Source organism: Nansenia antarctica (genome assembly GCF_963989245.1).
Source record: "Nansenia antarctica genome assembly, chromosome: 8".
NCBI classification, from domain to species: Eukaryota; Metazoa; Chordata; class Actinopteri; order Argentiniformes; family Microstomatidae; genus Nansenia; species Nansenia antarctica.
In genome coordinates, this window is record NC_137678.1 from 61,162 (window position 1) to 77,500 (window position 16,339).

General features: G+C 44.2%; 1 protein-coding gene across 1 annotated transcript in view; it reads right to left on the minus strand.

The window, feature by feature from the left end:
- Window positions 1-11,416: 11,416 nt before the first annotated feature.
- Window positions 11,417-16,339, minus strand: part of LOC308163542 (caspase recruitment domain-containing protein 9-like) — a gene marked incomplete at both ends in the record, with an annotated part of 23,171 nt that continues 18,248 nt past the window's right edge. Inside the window, one exon of the mRNA XM_080537717.1 lies at window positions 11,417-11,605. Coding sequence (XP_080393843.1) covers window positions 11,417-11,605 — 189 coding nt within the window. The remainder of the gene's footprint in view (window positions 11,606-16,339) is intronic.

The following is a 16,339-nucleotide window of genomic DNA, read 5'->3' on the forward strand; positions in this document are numbered from 1 at the left end:
TCATCAGTAGTGTCCTAGAAAAGCATGGACGCTCGCGATACTTAGAAGTTTCACGCCATCAATCGGAAGAAGTCATCAAATAAAAAAGAACAATGCTTTATTACCAGGCCAGTTCATGACAGAATAGCAAAGCCCGGCTGCCCTCGAAAAGGCGGTACAGGACCATGGCCGCAAGGACAAACAGACTGAAGCACAGCTTCTACCCCAGGGCCATCCAGGCCCTGAATACAGCAAAGACCTAGGTTCTGGGCCCTGGACAGTCTGGACGGATTGATGGCAGCTGCTGGATTGAAAAAATCAGGTGTAGTGCTGAGGCACAAATATGTACATTTCAAGCCTGCAAACTGCGACACTTTAAATGAATGTGCAATAACACTATGTGCAATATGACAACCCTAGTCGTCTATCTGTACAGTATAGTATAGTGGATAGTGTACATAGCCTTTATTTATGTAAACCAGCTCCTTTCCCTTCTTGTTTTTTTTTTTTTTTTTTTCTTTCCTAACACCAGGGGAGCCACCCCTCCCAAATTTCGTTGTTTGGTACCTGTACTATAGCAATGACAATAAAGACCATTCATTCATTCATTCATTCAAAAGTGAAAGACACTGGCCCGGATGTGACGTTGGGCTAATGGAATGCTCAATGTTGTTGAGGAACACAGCAAAAGCTCACAACACCAACTCTCTAGTATATTTAACCCTGGGTAAACGTGTCTGTCATAAATAATATTGCAAACATGATTGAGAGACCTGAGATGACGTCACTACCTGTGGCAGTGGAGGCAGGAGACGCACGGTGTCATCGGTCTTGGGCAGCCTCTCCTTATTCTGTAAAGGGAACCTCCTCTTAGTTATCATATATAATGATATATAATGATGAACGTTTGCAGGAAAAGCGCTATACAAATAAAAAGTTATTATTATTATTATTATTATTATTATTACTATTAATAATAATAATAATAATAATACTGTTGGCTAATACTTGTATACGCCGCTGTTTACTAACGTTAACTCAAGTTAACAACAGAAAGTTACCTGCTGGGTATCCATGTTGATGAATGTGAATACAACTGTTTAATTACCAACTGTTTAATTACCAACTGTTTAATTACCAACTGTTTAATTACCTACTGTTTAATGATCTACTGTTTAATTACCTACTGCCCTTTAATAACTGTTAAGCTGCCCATTTAAGGGTTAGGGTTATTACCTACCTGAGCCTCAAACATCTGCCGGTAGACTTTCCCACTCGGGAGGACTCGGGATGACTCGGCATGATTCGGGATGACTCGGGATGACTCGGGATGACTCGGGATGACTCGAGGCTCCATCTTCCTGGTTCAGCTCAGCTAACACGAACATTAGCTAACAACTTCAACAACTTTCTAACAACTTTCTTTTATCGCCTCTTCACGCCGCCGTCCAACATACGACATCGTTAGCCCATCCCTTATGTCCATGTGGAGCTGTAGTATATACTGTATGTATATAGGTATATATAGTTATATAATAGATATATTATATCTGAGTAAACGTGTTTCGGCTGCCGTTGCTCACGGTTGAAGCGAATGTAAACTAGGGAGCGTCGCTATGACAACCACCTGCAGCTCGCCTCGGCTCTGCGCATGCGCGGCGCGCCTGTCTGAACCTATCAGCGTCATCTCATCTGCCTCCAGACCCTCAAAACCCTTTTAATCTTTAACTATTTAATACTATGATGATGATGAAAACCTTTATTGTCCCCAATGGGGAAATTTTGTTGTCAAACAGCTTAGTTAGGGCAGACAGAAAACATTCAATAAATAAATAGATAAAACAGTGCAGGCTCAATAAGTAAAAAGTTCCAAGTTCCAAAGTTCCAGCTCCAGGTCTCCCCCACCCTGCAGGGCCTGGTTGTAGAGTCGGAGTGCAGCTGGAACAAAGGACTGTCCAAATCTTTTTGTACTTTGACGGGGGAGAACAAATCTGTGGATGAACTTGCTCCTCATCCCCGCCAGCTCGCAGTACATCGGGTGGGAGGGATTGGCCAGCATGGCCACCAGTTTTTTCCCCATCCTCTGTTCTGCCACCACCTCTAGGCTGTCCAGCCCGGTCCCCACCACAGAGCTGGCCTTCTTCACCAGTTTGTTTAGCTTCGCAGCATCCCTGGCACAGATGTTTCCACCCCAGCAGGCCACGGCGAAGAACAGAACGCTGGCAACCACCGACTGATAAAACATTCGCAGCAGCTTGTTGCAGATGCCGAAAGACCTCAGCCTTCTCAGGAAAAACAGTCTGCTCTGCCCTTTCCTGAGAAGAGCCTCGGTGTTGTCAGTCCAGTCCCGTTTGTTATTAATTTGTACTCCCAGGTACCTGTAGGAGTCCACCCTCTCGACTTCCACCCAGTGGTGTAGTCTAGTTTTTTCTAGTGGGTATACTGTGATTTTGCCCTCCCAGTCAGAGCGACACCTGTCCCGTAGCGACACCCCATAAGCACCACCACACTCACTTATGCATACAGTATGCATCTACACCGGTGTTTGCTGCCTTGGGGGGGGTGGAATGGACTGTACTTGTACATCAAGCTGCCTCACGCTACAGAAACAGGAGATAGGCTCCTGCCCCCTAAGGGCCGTTAGGCTCGAGAACCATCGGTTCTCAAGGCTACTTACTTATGTGGTCTTGACTACCTGTCCACTTTCTCACCTGGTTCTTGCTCTCTCTCTCTCTGGTGTGCCGACTCCATCCTGCTCTCTCTCCTTCTCTCCCTCTCTATCCTCCTCTTTCCCTCTTTTGCTGTCAACCAAAAGGCAAACATAACAACCAGAGTATTTATAATTTAATAAGAGGTATACATTGAATTCATATCAAATCATAACATCATTCTAATTGAATATTGGGTTGCTGTGGGCAATGCAGTCAGATGCTGTCTTTACTTACTCTCTCACCTGTAAGAAAATCATATGTCCAACTACAAAAAACAGACATTTCCAATGAGTGAGGGTTTGTTCCAATGCTTCAATCCACTGTCCATGTACTGTAAATATACCATTATGGTATTACCATAAAGCCCAATTCTAGCAGAATAAGAAAGATTGTATATCTACTTTAAGTAAAATAATAAAGTGCATCCAGTTAGCTCTTTAGCTGGCAAGTGTGCAGCAGACTAGCTCATCTCATCACCTCTGAGCACGCTAGCTTGCTAGTTCTTTGACACTATTATTCACACCATGAAACTATAATCAGACACTTTCTAATCACAATAATAACGACTAATTTGAACCAACTTTCTCTGTCAGAACACAGTAATTATATTTGCTAACGTTTCAACTTGCTTACTTTCTTCTACAGAGCTTTCACCCTGCAAAAACTCTCTCGCGCTAAAACAAAACCAAAACCAAACCATTCTCCAGCGGCACGAAGCTGTGTGTGGAGGTCTGGCCGGCCGCGAATTTGCGAAACCTAGGATGGTAAGGGGAGGCAGGGCACGAGAGACTCGCCAGCCAATGAGGGGGCAATGAGGGAGTGCTTCGCCAACCAATCAGGTAGCGGTATTGCCCTGCCTCCCCCTACCATCCTAGTTTTCGCAAATTCGCGCCCGCCCACCCCAAGGCTCTGTAGGGGAAATACTGAGACTAGCATTCTGAACGACTGGTTATGCGATAACAAACATGTCAGAACGTTCGAAGTAAGTGCTTCGTAACACAGACGGGGTGAATTTTATGAATAAAAATGTGAAAGTTCTGTCACAAAACGCCGTTACGTATCCTCGCGCATTTTCTAGTGGGTATACGCAAATCCTTGGCCTTTCCTAGTGGGTATACGGCGTAGTCCTGCGTATCACGTAGACTACACCACTGCTTCCACCCCCTTGATGGTGATGGGGGCTGGGGTCCTTCTCTTCCTCCTAAAATCCACCACCAACTCCTTTGTTTTGCTGGTGTTAAGCAAAAGGTAGTTGGTGTCGCACCACTGCACAAAGCTCTCCACCAGGGCCCTGTACTCCTCATCCCTGTCGTCTGTGATGTAACCGACGATAGAGGAGTCATCCGAAAACTTCTGCAGGTGGCACTGGTCGGAGCTAAACTGGAAGTCGGAGGTATAGAGGGTGAAGAGAAAGGGTGACAGAACAGTTCCCTGGGGGGCACCGGTGTTGCACACCACCACCTCAGACTGACAGCCCTGCAGTCTCACATACTGACGTCTGTCTGTGAGGTAGTTGTGGATCCAAGCCGTCAGGGAGTCCTCCACACACATCACTGCTAGTTTGTCAGCCAGCAGTGATGGCTTGATGGTGTTAAATGCACTGGAGAAGTCGAAGAACATGGTCCTCACCATGCTCTGTGGCCTCTCCAGGTGTGTGTAGGCCCTGTGCAGCATGTAAATGATGGCATCCTCCACCCCAATGCTCTCCTGGTATGCAAACTGCCGGGGGTCCAGGAAGTCCTTCACCTGGGGCTTAAGGTGTTGCAGCACTAGCCTCTCCAGGATCTTCATGACCTGTGGTGTCAGGGCGACAGGTCTGTAGTCGTTTGTCACGTAACCTTTGTTATTGCTGTTTTTACTGACCGCGTTTGTTTTACTTTTTTTGTTTTTAGGTTTTACCTCTCCATGGAATGTAGTGACTAAGTACGACATTATAAAATAAATACATTATTATTACTACTATTATTAATTTGCCTTGCATGACTTCTGAAACTTCACAAGTAGACATGCCGTTATGATCACAATTAATAAAGACATGTTTTAACTAGAGCTGGTGGTCAGAGTCCATAATAATATCAGAGATGTGTGTAACTTTGGTCACATGACAGAAACAGCTTTATTAACCCGTCACATGACAGAAACAGCTTTATTAACCCGTCACATGACAGAAACAGCTTTATTTAACCCTGTCACATGACTAGGGTTAGGGTGTGCTGGCCGTTGCCATGGCACCCCTCCTCTGCTCCAGTCACATTCCGTCTGTGTCTGTGTTGTAACTTCCACTGCTGTTGCCAAGGTTACTGGGAGCAGGATCCTTGCTGGTGGCCTTTGACCTGAGGGCTCGTTTCCTGTTGAGAGAGAGAGAGAGAGAGAGACAGGAAGTGAGGAAGGCTCACTGGGAACAGGAAGTCTGTGCTTCTCTATTCAGCCTCCCAGGTCCTGACAGCAGAACTACATTACCAGAAAACATGTAAAATAATAACAACGTTTTCTTCCACTGGCACGTGCTCTTATCGACTGTTTTACTTAGGATGGCTGTTGCATAGTTGATTCACTTACTTAGACAATTGTACTTATTGTAAGTCGCTTTGGCTAAAAGCGTCTGCTAAATGACTTCAATGTATATATAATCACAGTATAATAACAACATCCTAACCTTAACCCTAACTAAACCTAACTCTACCAAACCCTAACCAACTCTAACTAACTCTAACCCTAACTCTACCTAACCCTAACTAATCCTAACGGGAGCGTACCTATGTTCCCCGGGTCCTATGTTCCCCGGTTGCCCGCTTCCGAAAAAGGGTCCTATGTTCCCCGCTTCCGAAAAAGGGTCCTATGTTCCCCGGGTCCTATGTTCCCCGCTCCAGAAAAAGGGACCTATGTTCCCCGGGTCCTATGTTCCCCGCTCCCTCCGTGGAGGGAGTTTGAGGCCCGTCTACTGAGGCTGAAAGAACAATATATTCAGGGCCTCAGACATCTGGCTTCGTACTGGAGGGCTGTCAGCCGTAGCGTCCTTATGGGCTAGATCGAAAGGGGTAGACTTTTGTTCCCTTTTTTTTGTTTGATTTTTGCATTTATGCACCTTTTGGATAGCACTTTTCAAACAAATAATCAGGAGGAGGTTATTATGTTGTCCAGTAGGCCTATGTTGTTGTTATTATTATTAATATTGGCCTAATTTAATTATTATTGTTATTGTTATTATTGTTATTATTTAGGTTTACTGTTTGAAGTAAATTGAACCATATGCACAAACATAGTTTAATTAGTTGGTTGCAATAAAACCCTATATTTTGGATTGATATCTCTACTGTATTTATTTGATTTCGTTTGACAAAAATATAGAACAAATATTTAATACAATAATATTTAATGTGTATATATATACTGTCACTGGTGTTCTTTTAGGAATATAAGATTTTCAATTCCATCTCGAAAATGATCTATCTAGGGAGTTACACTCATCAACACAGAGCATTATGACGTCACGTTACCTCGCTGGAGCGGGGAACATAGGACCCTTTTTCGGGAGCGGGGAACATAGGACCCGGGGAACATAGGGATGACCCCATCCTAACTCTACCTAACCCTAACTAACTCTAACTAACTTTAACCCTAACTAACTCTAACTAACTCTAACCCTAACTAACTCTAACTAACTCTAACCCTAATTAACCCTAACTAACTCTAACTAACTCTAACTAACTTTAACCCTAACTAACTCTAACTAACTCTAACCCTAATTAACCCTAACTAACTCTAACTAACTTTAACCCTAACTAACTCTAACTAACTCTAACCCTAACTAACTCTAACTAACTCTAACTAACTCTAACCCTAACTAACTCTAACTAACTTTAACCCTAACTAACTCTAACTAACTCTAACCCTAACTAACTCTAACTAACTCTAACCCTAACTAACTCTAACTAACTCTAACTAACTCTAACCCTAACTAACTCTAACTAACTTTAACCCTAACTAACTCTAACTAACTCTAACCCTAACTAACTCTAACTAACTCTAACTAACTCTAACCCTAACTAACCCTAACTAACTCTAACCCTAACTAACTCTAACTAACTCTGACCCTAACTAACCCTAACTAACTCTAACTCTAACTAACTCTAACTAACTCTAACCCTAACTAACCCTAACTAACCCTAACCCTAACTAACTCTAACTAACCCTAACTAACCCTAACTAACTCTAACTCTAACTAACTCTAACCCTAACTAACCCAAACTAACTCTAACCCTAACTTCCATCAGGCCGCTGTTATAGAACTCCACTGGCCCGGAAAAATACATATAAAAAATCATTCATTCCCACTGCAACCACCGCCCTGAACATTTTAAAATAGGAAGCACACTGTTTTTCTTTTAAACCACAACATTTTAGCATTTTAAATCATAATACTGTTTTTCTTACTATTATTTTTAAATGACTAGACTTTTTAAATAGGCACTACATTTTATAAACACTGTTATATCTGTCTGTTTTTATTGTATGTATGTGACCTATGTGTGTTTTTAATGTGGATACCGTATTCATGAACTGCACAAAGCCTGTCAAAGGAGAATTTCTGTCACTCTGTGACAGACAATAAAGCAATCTTGAATCTTGAATCTAATCCTAACTCTACCTAACCCTAACTAATCCTAACTCTAACTAACCCTAAGAAACCCTAACTGTAACTAACCCTAAAGCTAACTAACTTTAACTAACCCTAAACCGAACTAACTCTAACTAACCCTAACCCTAGCTAACTCTATCTAACCCTAACTCTAACCAACCTTAACCAACGTTAATCTTAACTAACTCTAATCCTAACTAACAGTAACCCTAAGAGTAACCTCTATCCCTCAGTCATCGCAGGAGTAGTAATCTACAGTATGCTCAGGCCAAGGGCCATCGGCAGTCATAATGCTAGAAGAAAGAAGATTTATTTTATTTTATTTTTTATATATATAATAATTGTAGAGAAACTATACAAGGGAGTAGAGCAGTTAAGATGTACGGTGGAAGATAGGTAGTGACTCTGCAGTCCTGACAGAAGATAGGTAGAGACTCTGCAGTCCTGACAGCAGATAGGTAGAGACTGCAGTCCTGACAGAAGATAGGTAGTGACTCTGCAGTCCTGACAGAAGATAGGTAGAGACGCTGCAGTCCTGACAGCAGATAGGTAGAGACTCTGCAGTCCTTTTTTTATTTTTTATTTTTTCCAGATTTTATCCCCTTTTCACCCAATTTGGTATCCAATTGAACCCAACCTATTATCCAATTATCCCCTGCCTATTGCGTAGGATCCGCCGCACGACCCCGTGGCCGGCAGCCCCAGAGGAGATCGCCAGGCAGACTAGCTGACTGGCTCCTCGAGCCCGACACCGTTACTCCAGCACCAGACGGGGGCGGTGTTGCGCGACGGATCCTTGTCCGGAAATAGTCCTATACCCCCCTTTGGGAGCGGCCGCTCAATATGCCGCTCCCTGTGTTCCCCGGCCATATCCGGGTCTGGCGACACCGGGATTCGATCCCAGTCCCCGGTGGGCAGCTTGCACTAGTGGCTAATGCTTAGACCGCTGCGCCACCGCGGGGCTACGAGAGACTCTGCAGTCCTGACAGCAGATAGGTAGAGACTCTGCAGTCCTGACAGCAGATAGGTAGTGACTCTGCAGTCATGACAGCAGATAGGTAGAGACTCTGCAGTCCTGACAGCAGATAGGTAGAGACTCTGCAGTCCTGACAGCAGATAGGTAGAGACTCTGCAGTCCTGACAGCAGATAGGTAGAGACTCTGCAGTCCTGACAGCAGATAGGTAGTGACTCTGCAGTCCTGACAGCAGATAGGTAGAGACTCTGCAGTCCTGACAGAAGATAGGTAGAGACTCTGCAGGAGGGCTGAGGATGGTGGAAAACATGGAGAACCTTGGGTTAGAGGCGGAGGATTCGCTGTTGGACGCTTTAGCAGCTGATGCAGAGGAGGTGAAGTTGAGGAGGAGAGAGAGATAAGGGTTTAGTTCATCAGGGAGGCCGGGCTTTCTCCACTTCCTCTCGGCTGCCTGGAGCCTTATTCTACTCACTGTATCAGTGGACAGGAGGGTGGGGGAGGCTGTATCAGTGGACAGGAGGGTGGGGGAGGCTGTATCAGTGGACAGGAGGGTGGGGGAGGCTGTATCAGTGGACAGGAGGGTGGGGGAGGCTGTATCAGTGGACAGGAGGGTGGGGGAGGCTGTATCAGTGGACAGGAGGGTGGGGGAGGCTGTATCAGTGGACAGGAGGGTGGGGGAGGCTGTATCAGTGGACAGGAGGGTGGGGGAGGCTGTATCAGTGGACAGGAGGGTGGGGGAGGCTGTATCAGTGGACAGAAGGGAGAAGGGTTCAACAGAGGGGAGGGAGGATAAGACAGAGGAAGAGAGAGCAGTGGGGGAGAAGGTTGTGAGGAGAGGATACAGTGTGGAGAGAGACTGACAGGGAGGAGGAGGATTGGAGAGGAAGTGAGAACAAAATGGTGATCAGAAACTGGAAGAGGGACAACAGTAAGGCAACCCTAACTAACCCTAAACCTAACTACCTCTAACTAACCCTAAACCTAACTACCTCTAACTAACCCTAACTCTGACTAACCCTAACTAACCCTAACTAACTCTAACTCTGACTAACCCTAACTAACCCTAAACCTAACTACCTCTAACTAACTCTAACTCTGACTAACCCTAACTAACCCTAAACCTAACTACCTCTAACTAACCCTAACTCTGACTAACCCTAACTAACCCTAACTAACTCTAACTCTGACTAACCCTAAATAACCCTAAACCTAACTACCTCTAACTAACTCTAACTAACCCTAACCCTAACTAACTCTGACTAACCCCAACTAACCCTAACCCTAACTAACTCTAACTAACCCCAACTAACCCTAACCCTAACTAACTCTAACTAACCCTAACTAACTCTAACTAACCCTAACTAACTCCAACTAACCCTAACTAACTCTAACTAACCCTAACTGACTCTAACTAACCCTAACTAACCATAACTAACTCTAACTAACTCTAACTAACCTTAACCCTAACTAACCCTAACCCTAACTAACTCAAAGTAACCCTAACCAACCTTAACCCTAACTAACTCTAATCAACCCTAACTAACTCTAACTAACTCTAACTATCCCTAACCAACCATAACTAACTCTAACTAACCCTAATTAACCCTAACTAACTCTAACTAACCCTAACTAACCCTAACCATAACTAACCCTAACTAACTCTAACTAACCCTAATTAACCCTAACTAACTCTAACCCTAACTAACCCTAACTAACTCTAACTAACTCTAACAAACCCTAACTAACCATAACTAACTCTAATTAACCCTAACTAACTCTAACTAACCTTAACCCTAACTAACCCTAACCCTAACTAACTCTAATTAACCCTAACCAACCTTAACCCTAACTAACCCTAACTAACTCTAATTAACCCTAACTAACTCTAACTAACCCTAACCAACCATAACTAACTCTAAGTAACCCTAATTAACCCTAACTAACTCTAACTAACCCTAACCCTAACTAACCCTAACTAACCCTAACCCTAACTAACTCTAAGTAACCCTAATTAACCCTAACTAACTCTAACTAACCCTAACCCTAACTAACCCTAACTAACCCTAACCCTAACTAACTCTAACTAACCCTAACCCTAACTAACTCTAACTAACCCTAACTAACTCTAACCCAAACTAACCCTAACTAACCCTAACCCTAACTAACCCTAACTAACTCTAACCCTAACTAACTCTAACTAACCCTAACTAACCCTAACTAACTCTAACTAACCCTAACTAACCCTAACTAACTCTAACCCTAACTAACCCTAACTAACTCTAACCCTAACTAACCCTAACTAACCCTAACCCTAACTAACTCTAACTAACCCTAACTAACCCTAACTAACTCTAACTAACCCTAACTAACCCTAACTAACTCTAACTAACCTTTCTAATCTGTAATTCCAGAGAGGTTTTTTGTCGGCTGTAGATTGCTGCTGCCATGCCAACCTCCGGTAGTAGAAATTGCACCTTGCTCTGCATCCAGCTGACAGGTCATCTGGAACATCCTGTAACACACACACACACACACAACATAGGTCAGGGTTAGTCAGGTGACCCTACCGGCTTATCTAATAAAGAAACCTTTGTACTAGAGAGAGAGAGAGAGAGAGAGAGAGAGAGGAGAGAGAGAGAGAGGAGAGAGAGGAGAAAGAGGAGAGAGAGGAGAAAGAGGAGAGAGAGGGGGAGACAGAGAGAGAGAGGGAGACACAGAGAGACAGAGAGAGAGAGGGGGGAGACAGAAAGAGACACAGAGAGAGAAAGATAATCCAGTTCTTACTGCTGAGCTCTTCTCTTCATCTTCATCATCTTCATCATCATCATCATCATCATCACACTCTCCTGAAGGCAGGCTGGGATCCTCACTACTGGCTACACACACACACACACACACACACACACACACACACACACACACACAGAGATAGGGTAACAGAAAACTTCTAAACATTCCTCACATTCCTCACCTGTAGTGAACATTCCTCACCTGTAGTGAACATTCCTCTCTCCTCTTCGCTGCCTCGGCATCTCTATGGCAGAAAGGATTTATGTACTGATGACATCACTATTACTATTACACACACACACACACACACACACACACTAGGGCTAGACTCCTCCCACCTGGTGCCTGCGGAGGCGTGTCTTCAGGGCTAGCTCCTCCCCCTCCAGCCTGAACACCTCCCCCTGCAGGTCGTCCCGTTGCTCGGCAACCTCCCTCAGCCGGCGCCGGTACTGGTCCACCTGCTGCTGGCTCCGCCCACTGTCCTGGTACACCTCCTCCCTGGACGCCAGGGCCTGCACACACACACACACACACACACACACACACACACCACACACACACACACACCACACACACACGCAGGCACACACACACACACACACACACACGCACACACACACACACACCACACACCACACACACACGCAGGCAAACACACACACACACACACACTTTTTACATTACATTTTTTACATTTAGCAGACACTTACTTTGTCTTAGTAAGTGAATCATCTACCCACCAGTAACTGCAGGTATGCTCGGGCCAGGGGCCATTGGCAGTCATAATGGTAGAAGAAGGAAGAATTACATATTTGTTTTGTTTTGTTTTTTGTTTTTTTGAATTTATTTATAGTAGAGAAACTGTACAGGAGGGTAGTGGGGATAAAGATGTCTTAGGAGGAACAGTTCAGGTGTGGCCTGAAGAGATGGAGGTCTTCAGTCTATGGCGGAAGATAGGTAGTGACTCTGCAGTCCTGACAGCAGATAGGTAGTGACTCTGCAGTCCTGACAGCAGATAGGTAGTGACTCTGCAGTCCTGACAGAAGATAGGTAGTGACTCTGCAGTCCTGACAGAAGATAGGTAGAGACTCTGCAGTCCTGACAGCAGATAGGTAGTGACTCTGCAGTCCTGACAGAAGATAGGTAGAGACTGCAGTCCTGACAGCAGATAGGTAGTGACTCTGCAGTCCTGACAGAAGATAGGTAGTGACTCTGCAGTCCTGACAGAAGATAGGTAAAGACTGCAGTCCTGACAGCAGATAGGTAGTGACTCTGCAGTCCTGACAGAAGATAGGTAGTGACTCTGCAGTCCTGACAGAAGATAGGTAGAGACTCTGCAGTCCTGACAGCAGATAGGTAGTGACTCTGCAGTCCTGACAGAAGATAGGTAGAGACTCTGCAGTCCTGACAGCAGATAGGTAGTGACTCTGCAGTCCTGACAGCAGACAGGTAGAGACTCTGCAGTCCTGACAGCAGATAGGTAGAGACTCTGCAGTCCTGACAGCAGATAGGTAGAGACTCTGCAGACCTGACAGAAGATAGGTAGAGACTCTGCAGTCCTGACAGAAGATAGGTAGTGACTCTGCAGTCCTGACAGAAGATAGGTAGTGACTCTGCAGTCCTGACAGCAGATAGGTAGAGACTCTGCAGTCCTGACAGAATATAGGTAGAGACTCTGCAGTCCTGACAGCAGATAGGTAGTGACTCTGCAGTCCTGACAGCAGATAGGTAGAGACTATGCAGTCCTGACAGAAGATAGGTAGTGACTCTGCAGTCCTGACAGAAGATAGGTAGTGACTCTGCAGTCCTGACAGCAGATAGGTAGTGACTCTGCAGTCCTGACAGCAGATAGGTAGAGACTCTGCAGTCCTGACAGCAGACAGGTAGAAACTTTGCAGTCCTGACAGCAGATAGGTAGAGACTCTGCAGTCCTGACAGCAGATAGGTAGAGACTCGGCAGTCCTGACAGAAGATTGGTAGAGACTCTGCAGTCCTGACAGAAGATAGGTAGAGACTCTACAGTCCTGACAGCAGATAGGTAGAGACTCTGCAGTCCTGACAGCAGATAGGTAGAGACTCTGGGTAAACTGTAGGTAAACTGGATAATTCCCGTACAAGCAACGCAAGTTGGAACGAGACGCATGTTTTGACATCTCTCATGTCTACCTAGTGCCAGAACTGTGGGACGAGTAGCCGGGGAAAATGTATCTATAATAATAAATAAATATAAATGTACAATACTAATAAGTGCTGCTTGCTACTGCAACTTAGTAATAGCCATGGACAACCATATTGGCACCCCTGCACTTCTGTCAGATACTGCACCACTTCTCCCAGAAAATTGTTGCAACTACAAATGCTTTGGTAATCACATGTTTATTTATTTTGTTTGCGTTGGAACAACACATAAAAAGCTGAGAAAAAAAAGCCAAATCTGATATCATTCCACAGAATTACGAAACTGTAAGAAATAATTGCATTTCAAACATGTAATGCTCCTTTAATTTGTATTTAAACTCACCAGTGGCAAGTTACAGGTCCTGGTGTAGCAGGGCTATATTCCCCTGGTCTGTCTGTGGCTCGTGACTTGGGACCGCGAGGTAAAACGTTCCAGTCTGTATGAGCCACCAACGGTAACCAACGGTAACCACGGTAACCAACGGTAACCAACGGTAACCACGGTAACCAACGGTAAAAAAGGAAAAAGCGCTAAGCACTGAACTGAGTAGAATCTGCATCTGGCTAGCTGACAATAAACTATCAATACACCTAGGTAAAACTGAAACCATCCTATACGGATCCCCATCTAAACTCAGAAAGGCTGAACATTTTAAAATAAAAGTGGGTAACATTAATATCACAAGAAAAGAGGATATTACATACCTGGGCTCCATCTTAGAGGCAAATCTTTCCGGAGATAAAATGGCAGCAAAAGTAATCAAAAAAGTGAACCATAGAACTAGATTCTTGTACAGGATATCCTCACTTGTCAGTAAAAACACACTGAGGACCCTATCAGGAGCTCTCATTCAATGTCACTTCGACTATGCCGTAACATCATGGTACTATAGAACCACAAAGGCCCATAAAACAAGACTCCAGACAGCCCAAAATAAACTGGTTAGGCTTCTGCTAGGCCTCAACCCTAGGACACATCTAACCGCTGCTCATTTTTTGAGCCTTGATTGGCTACGAGTAGTTGACAGAGTGCAGCAGCTTGCACTGGGCCTGGTCTTCAAGATACGCTACACCACAAAGACACCCAAGTACCTGTCAACATACTTCCAAAAAGTGAACAACGTCCACACATACAACACCAGAGGAAGCTCCACGAACCACGTTCAACCGCGTTGCACCACAAACAAGGGGTTAAACACGTTTGCAAACTATGCAGTAAAAATGTGGAACGCCCTTCCTATAATCTTAAAGGAGTGCAAAACACTGCCCACCTTCAAAACCACTCTCAAAAAACATTTACAGGAGGCTGCAATCCGTAACTGGACCCTCTAAATCAAAAATCAGATTAAAAGACCCGAACTACCCACTGTACATACTTTGTGTTTTGTCCCCCGCCCCCACCTGTGGTGTATGTCCCCACCTGTCCTACCCGCTGTACATACCTTATGTTTTGTTGTATTGTTCTTCCCATGATGGATGTATGTTTATCTTGTAGATAGTAATAGTTATTTGTCTGTATTATCTTGTAGATAGTACTAGTTTTTTTGTCTGTCTTACATGTAACGATGAATTGAGAATCAAGGACCCCAATTGAAATAAGCCAGTGGCTTTCTTGGGTTTTTATCCTGTTAGTTGACCTTGTATGTAATATGTACTTTCATGTACCTACTTCTGCAAATCTTCTAATAAAGTTTTCAATCAATCAATCAAACCAACGGTAAGGTCCAAATTGCAAAGCGCTCTTCGGAAAACTGATTTATTAATTTGTAAAATGTCCAAAAGAAGAAACCAATGATATTATTTTGTTAGAAAGGTAATTCGGAAACTGTTAGAGATGTTAGAGAACTTTATATATTATATATTTTCTGTTAATCGTCGAATTGAATGTTAAGCTGGCAACAGTATGTTAGCCAGCTAATACCTCCCAGCAGGTTCTGACTGCTACTGCCGGACGTGACGTCTGCATGTTGTTTTGATTGACAGGTACATTGTTATGATGATATGTTGTGTATTATAGAATGAGAGTTGTGGATGTGAGCCAGTCTGTATGACGTCACCAATGATGCTGCCTGCTTTGATTGACAGGTCCAGAATAAACAGTGTCTGCCTGGGAGAAGTCTGTTACCATGGTAACACAAGGCCAGGAGAAGTCTGTTACCATGGTAACACAAGGCCAGGAGAAGTCTGTTACCATGGTGACGTGGCCGGGCCTCTGGGTGGTTGTGATCAGGTCAGTGGAGAAACAGCGCGATTTGAACTGCTATTCTATATTCAGCCACTAGAGGGCAGCTACATGTAATGAGCAGTAAAGAATATACTGGGTGAAATACTGATTATATGTGATATGTTAAATGTAACGTGGAGGCTAATTTGATTTGCACAACATATTTCATTGAAATCATTAATAATATTTGGTGTTGTATTATTATAAACTGTTAAGATTGCTATTGCAATTGAGGGTGCATTTAATCAAAGAGGAACTTCTAGTAGGCCTACATGTAGAGGTGTTTATTTTTTTTATTTAACCTTTATTTAACCAGGCAAACATGTAAGAACAAATTCTTATTTGCAAATGCAGCCTGACCAAAAAGCAATGGCTCTTTGGGGGGGGAGCTAGAAATAAAACAAGGTTAAGTAATACAATAAACAATAAAACAATAAAACAATAAAACAATAAAACACTGGAAAATACAGATGCATTAAAATACTAACAGTCAGAGAGAGGGGAGAGAGACGGAGGAGGTAGGGATGAGGAAGAGCGGAGGTGAGGGATGTTTGGTGAGGGATGTTTGGTGAGGGATGTTTGGAGGGTGTTGGGCCTTTGGAAGAGCTCCCTTCTGAGAGAGATGTTGACCTGGAGTCTGTGTATGAGAGAAAGGAGGAGAGGAAGGAGGAGAGGAGAGGAAGCAGGAGAGGAAGGAGGAGAGGAGGTCACACTGGAGAGAGATGTTGACCTGGAGTCTGTGTATGAGAGGAAGGAGGAGAGGAGAGGAAGGAGGAGAGGAAGGAGGAGAGGAAGGAGGAGAGGAGGTCACACTGGAGAGAGATGTTGACCTGGAGTCTGTGTA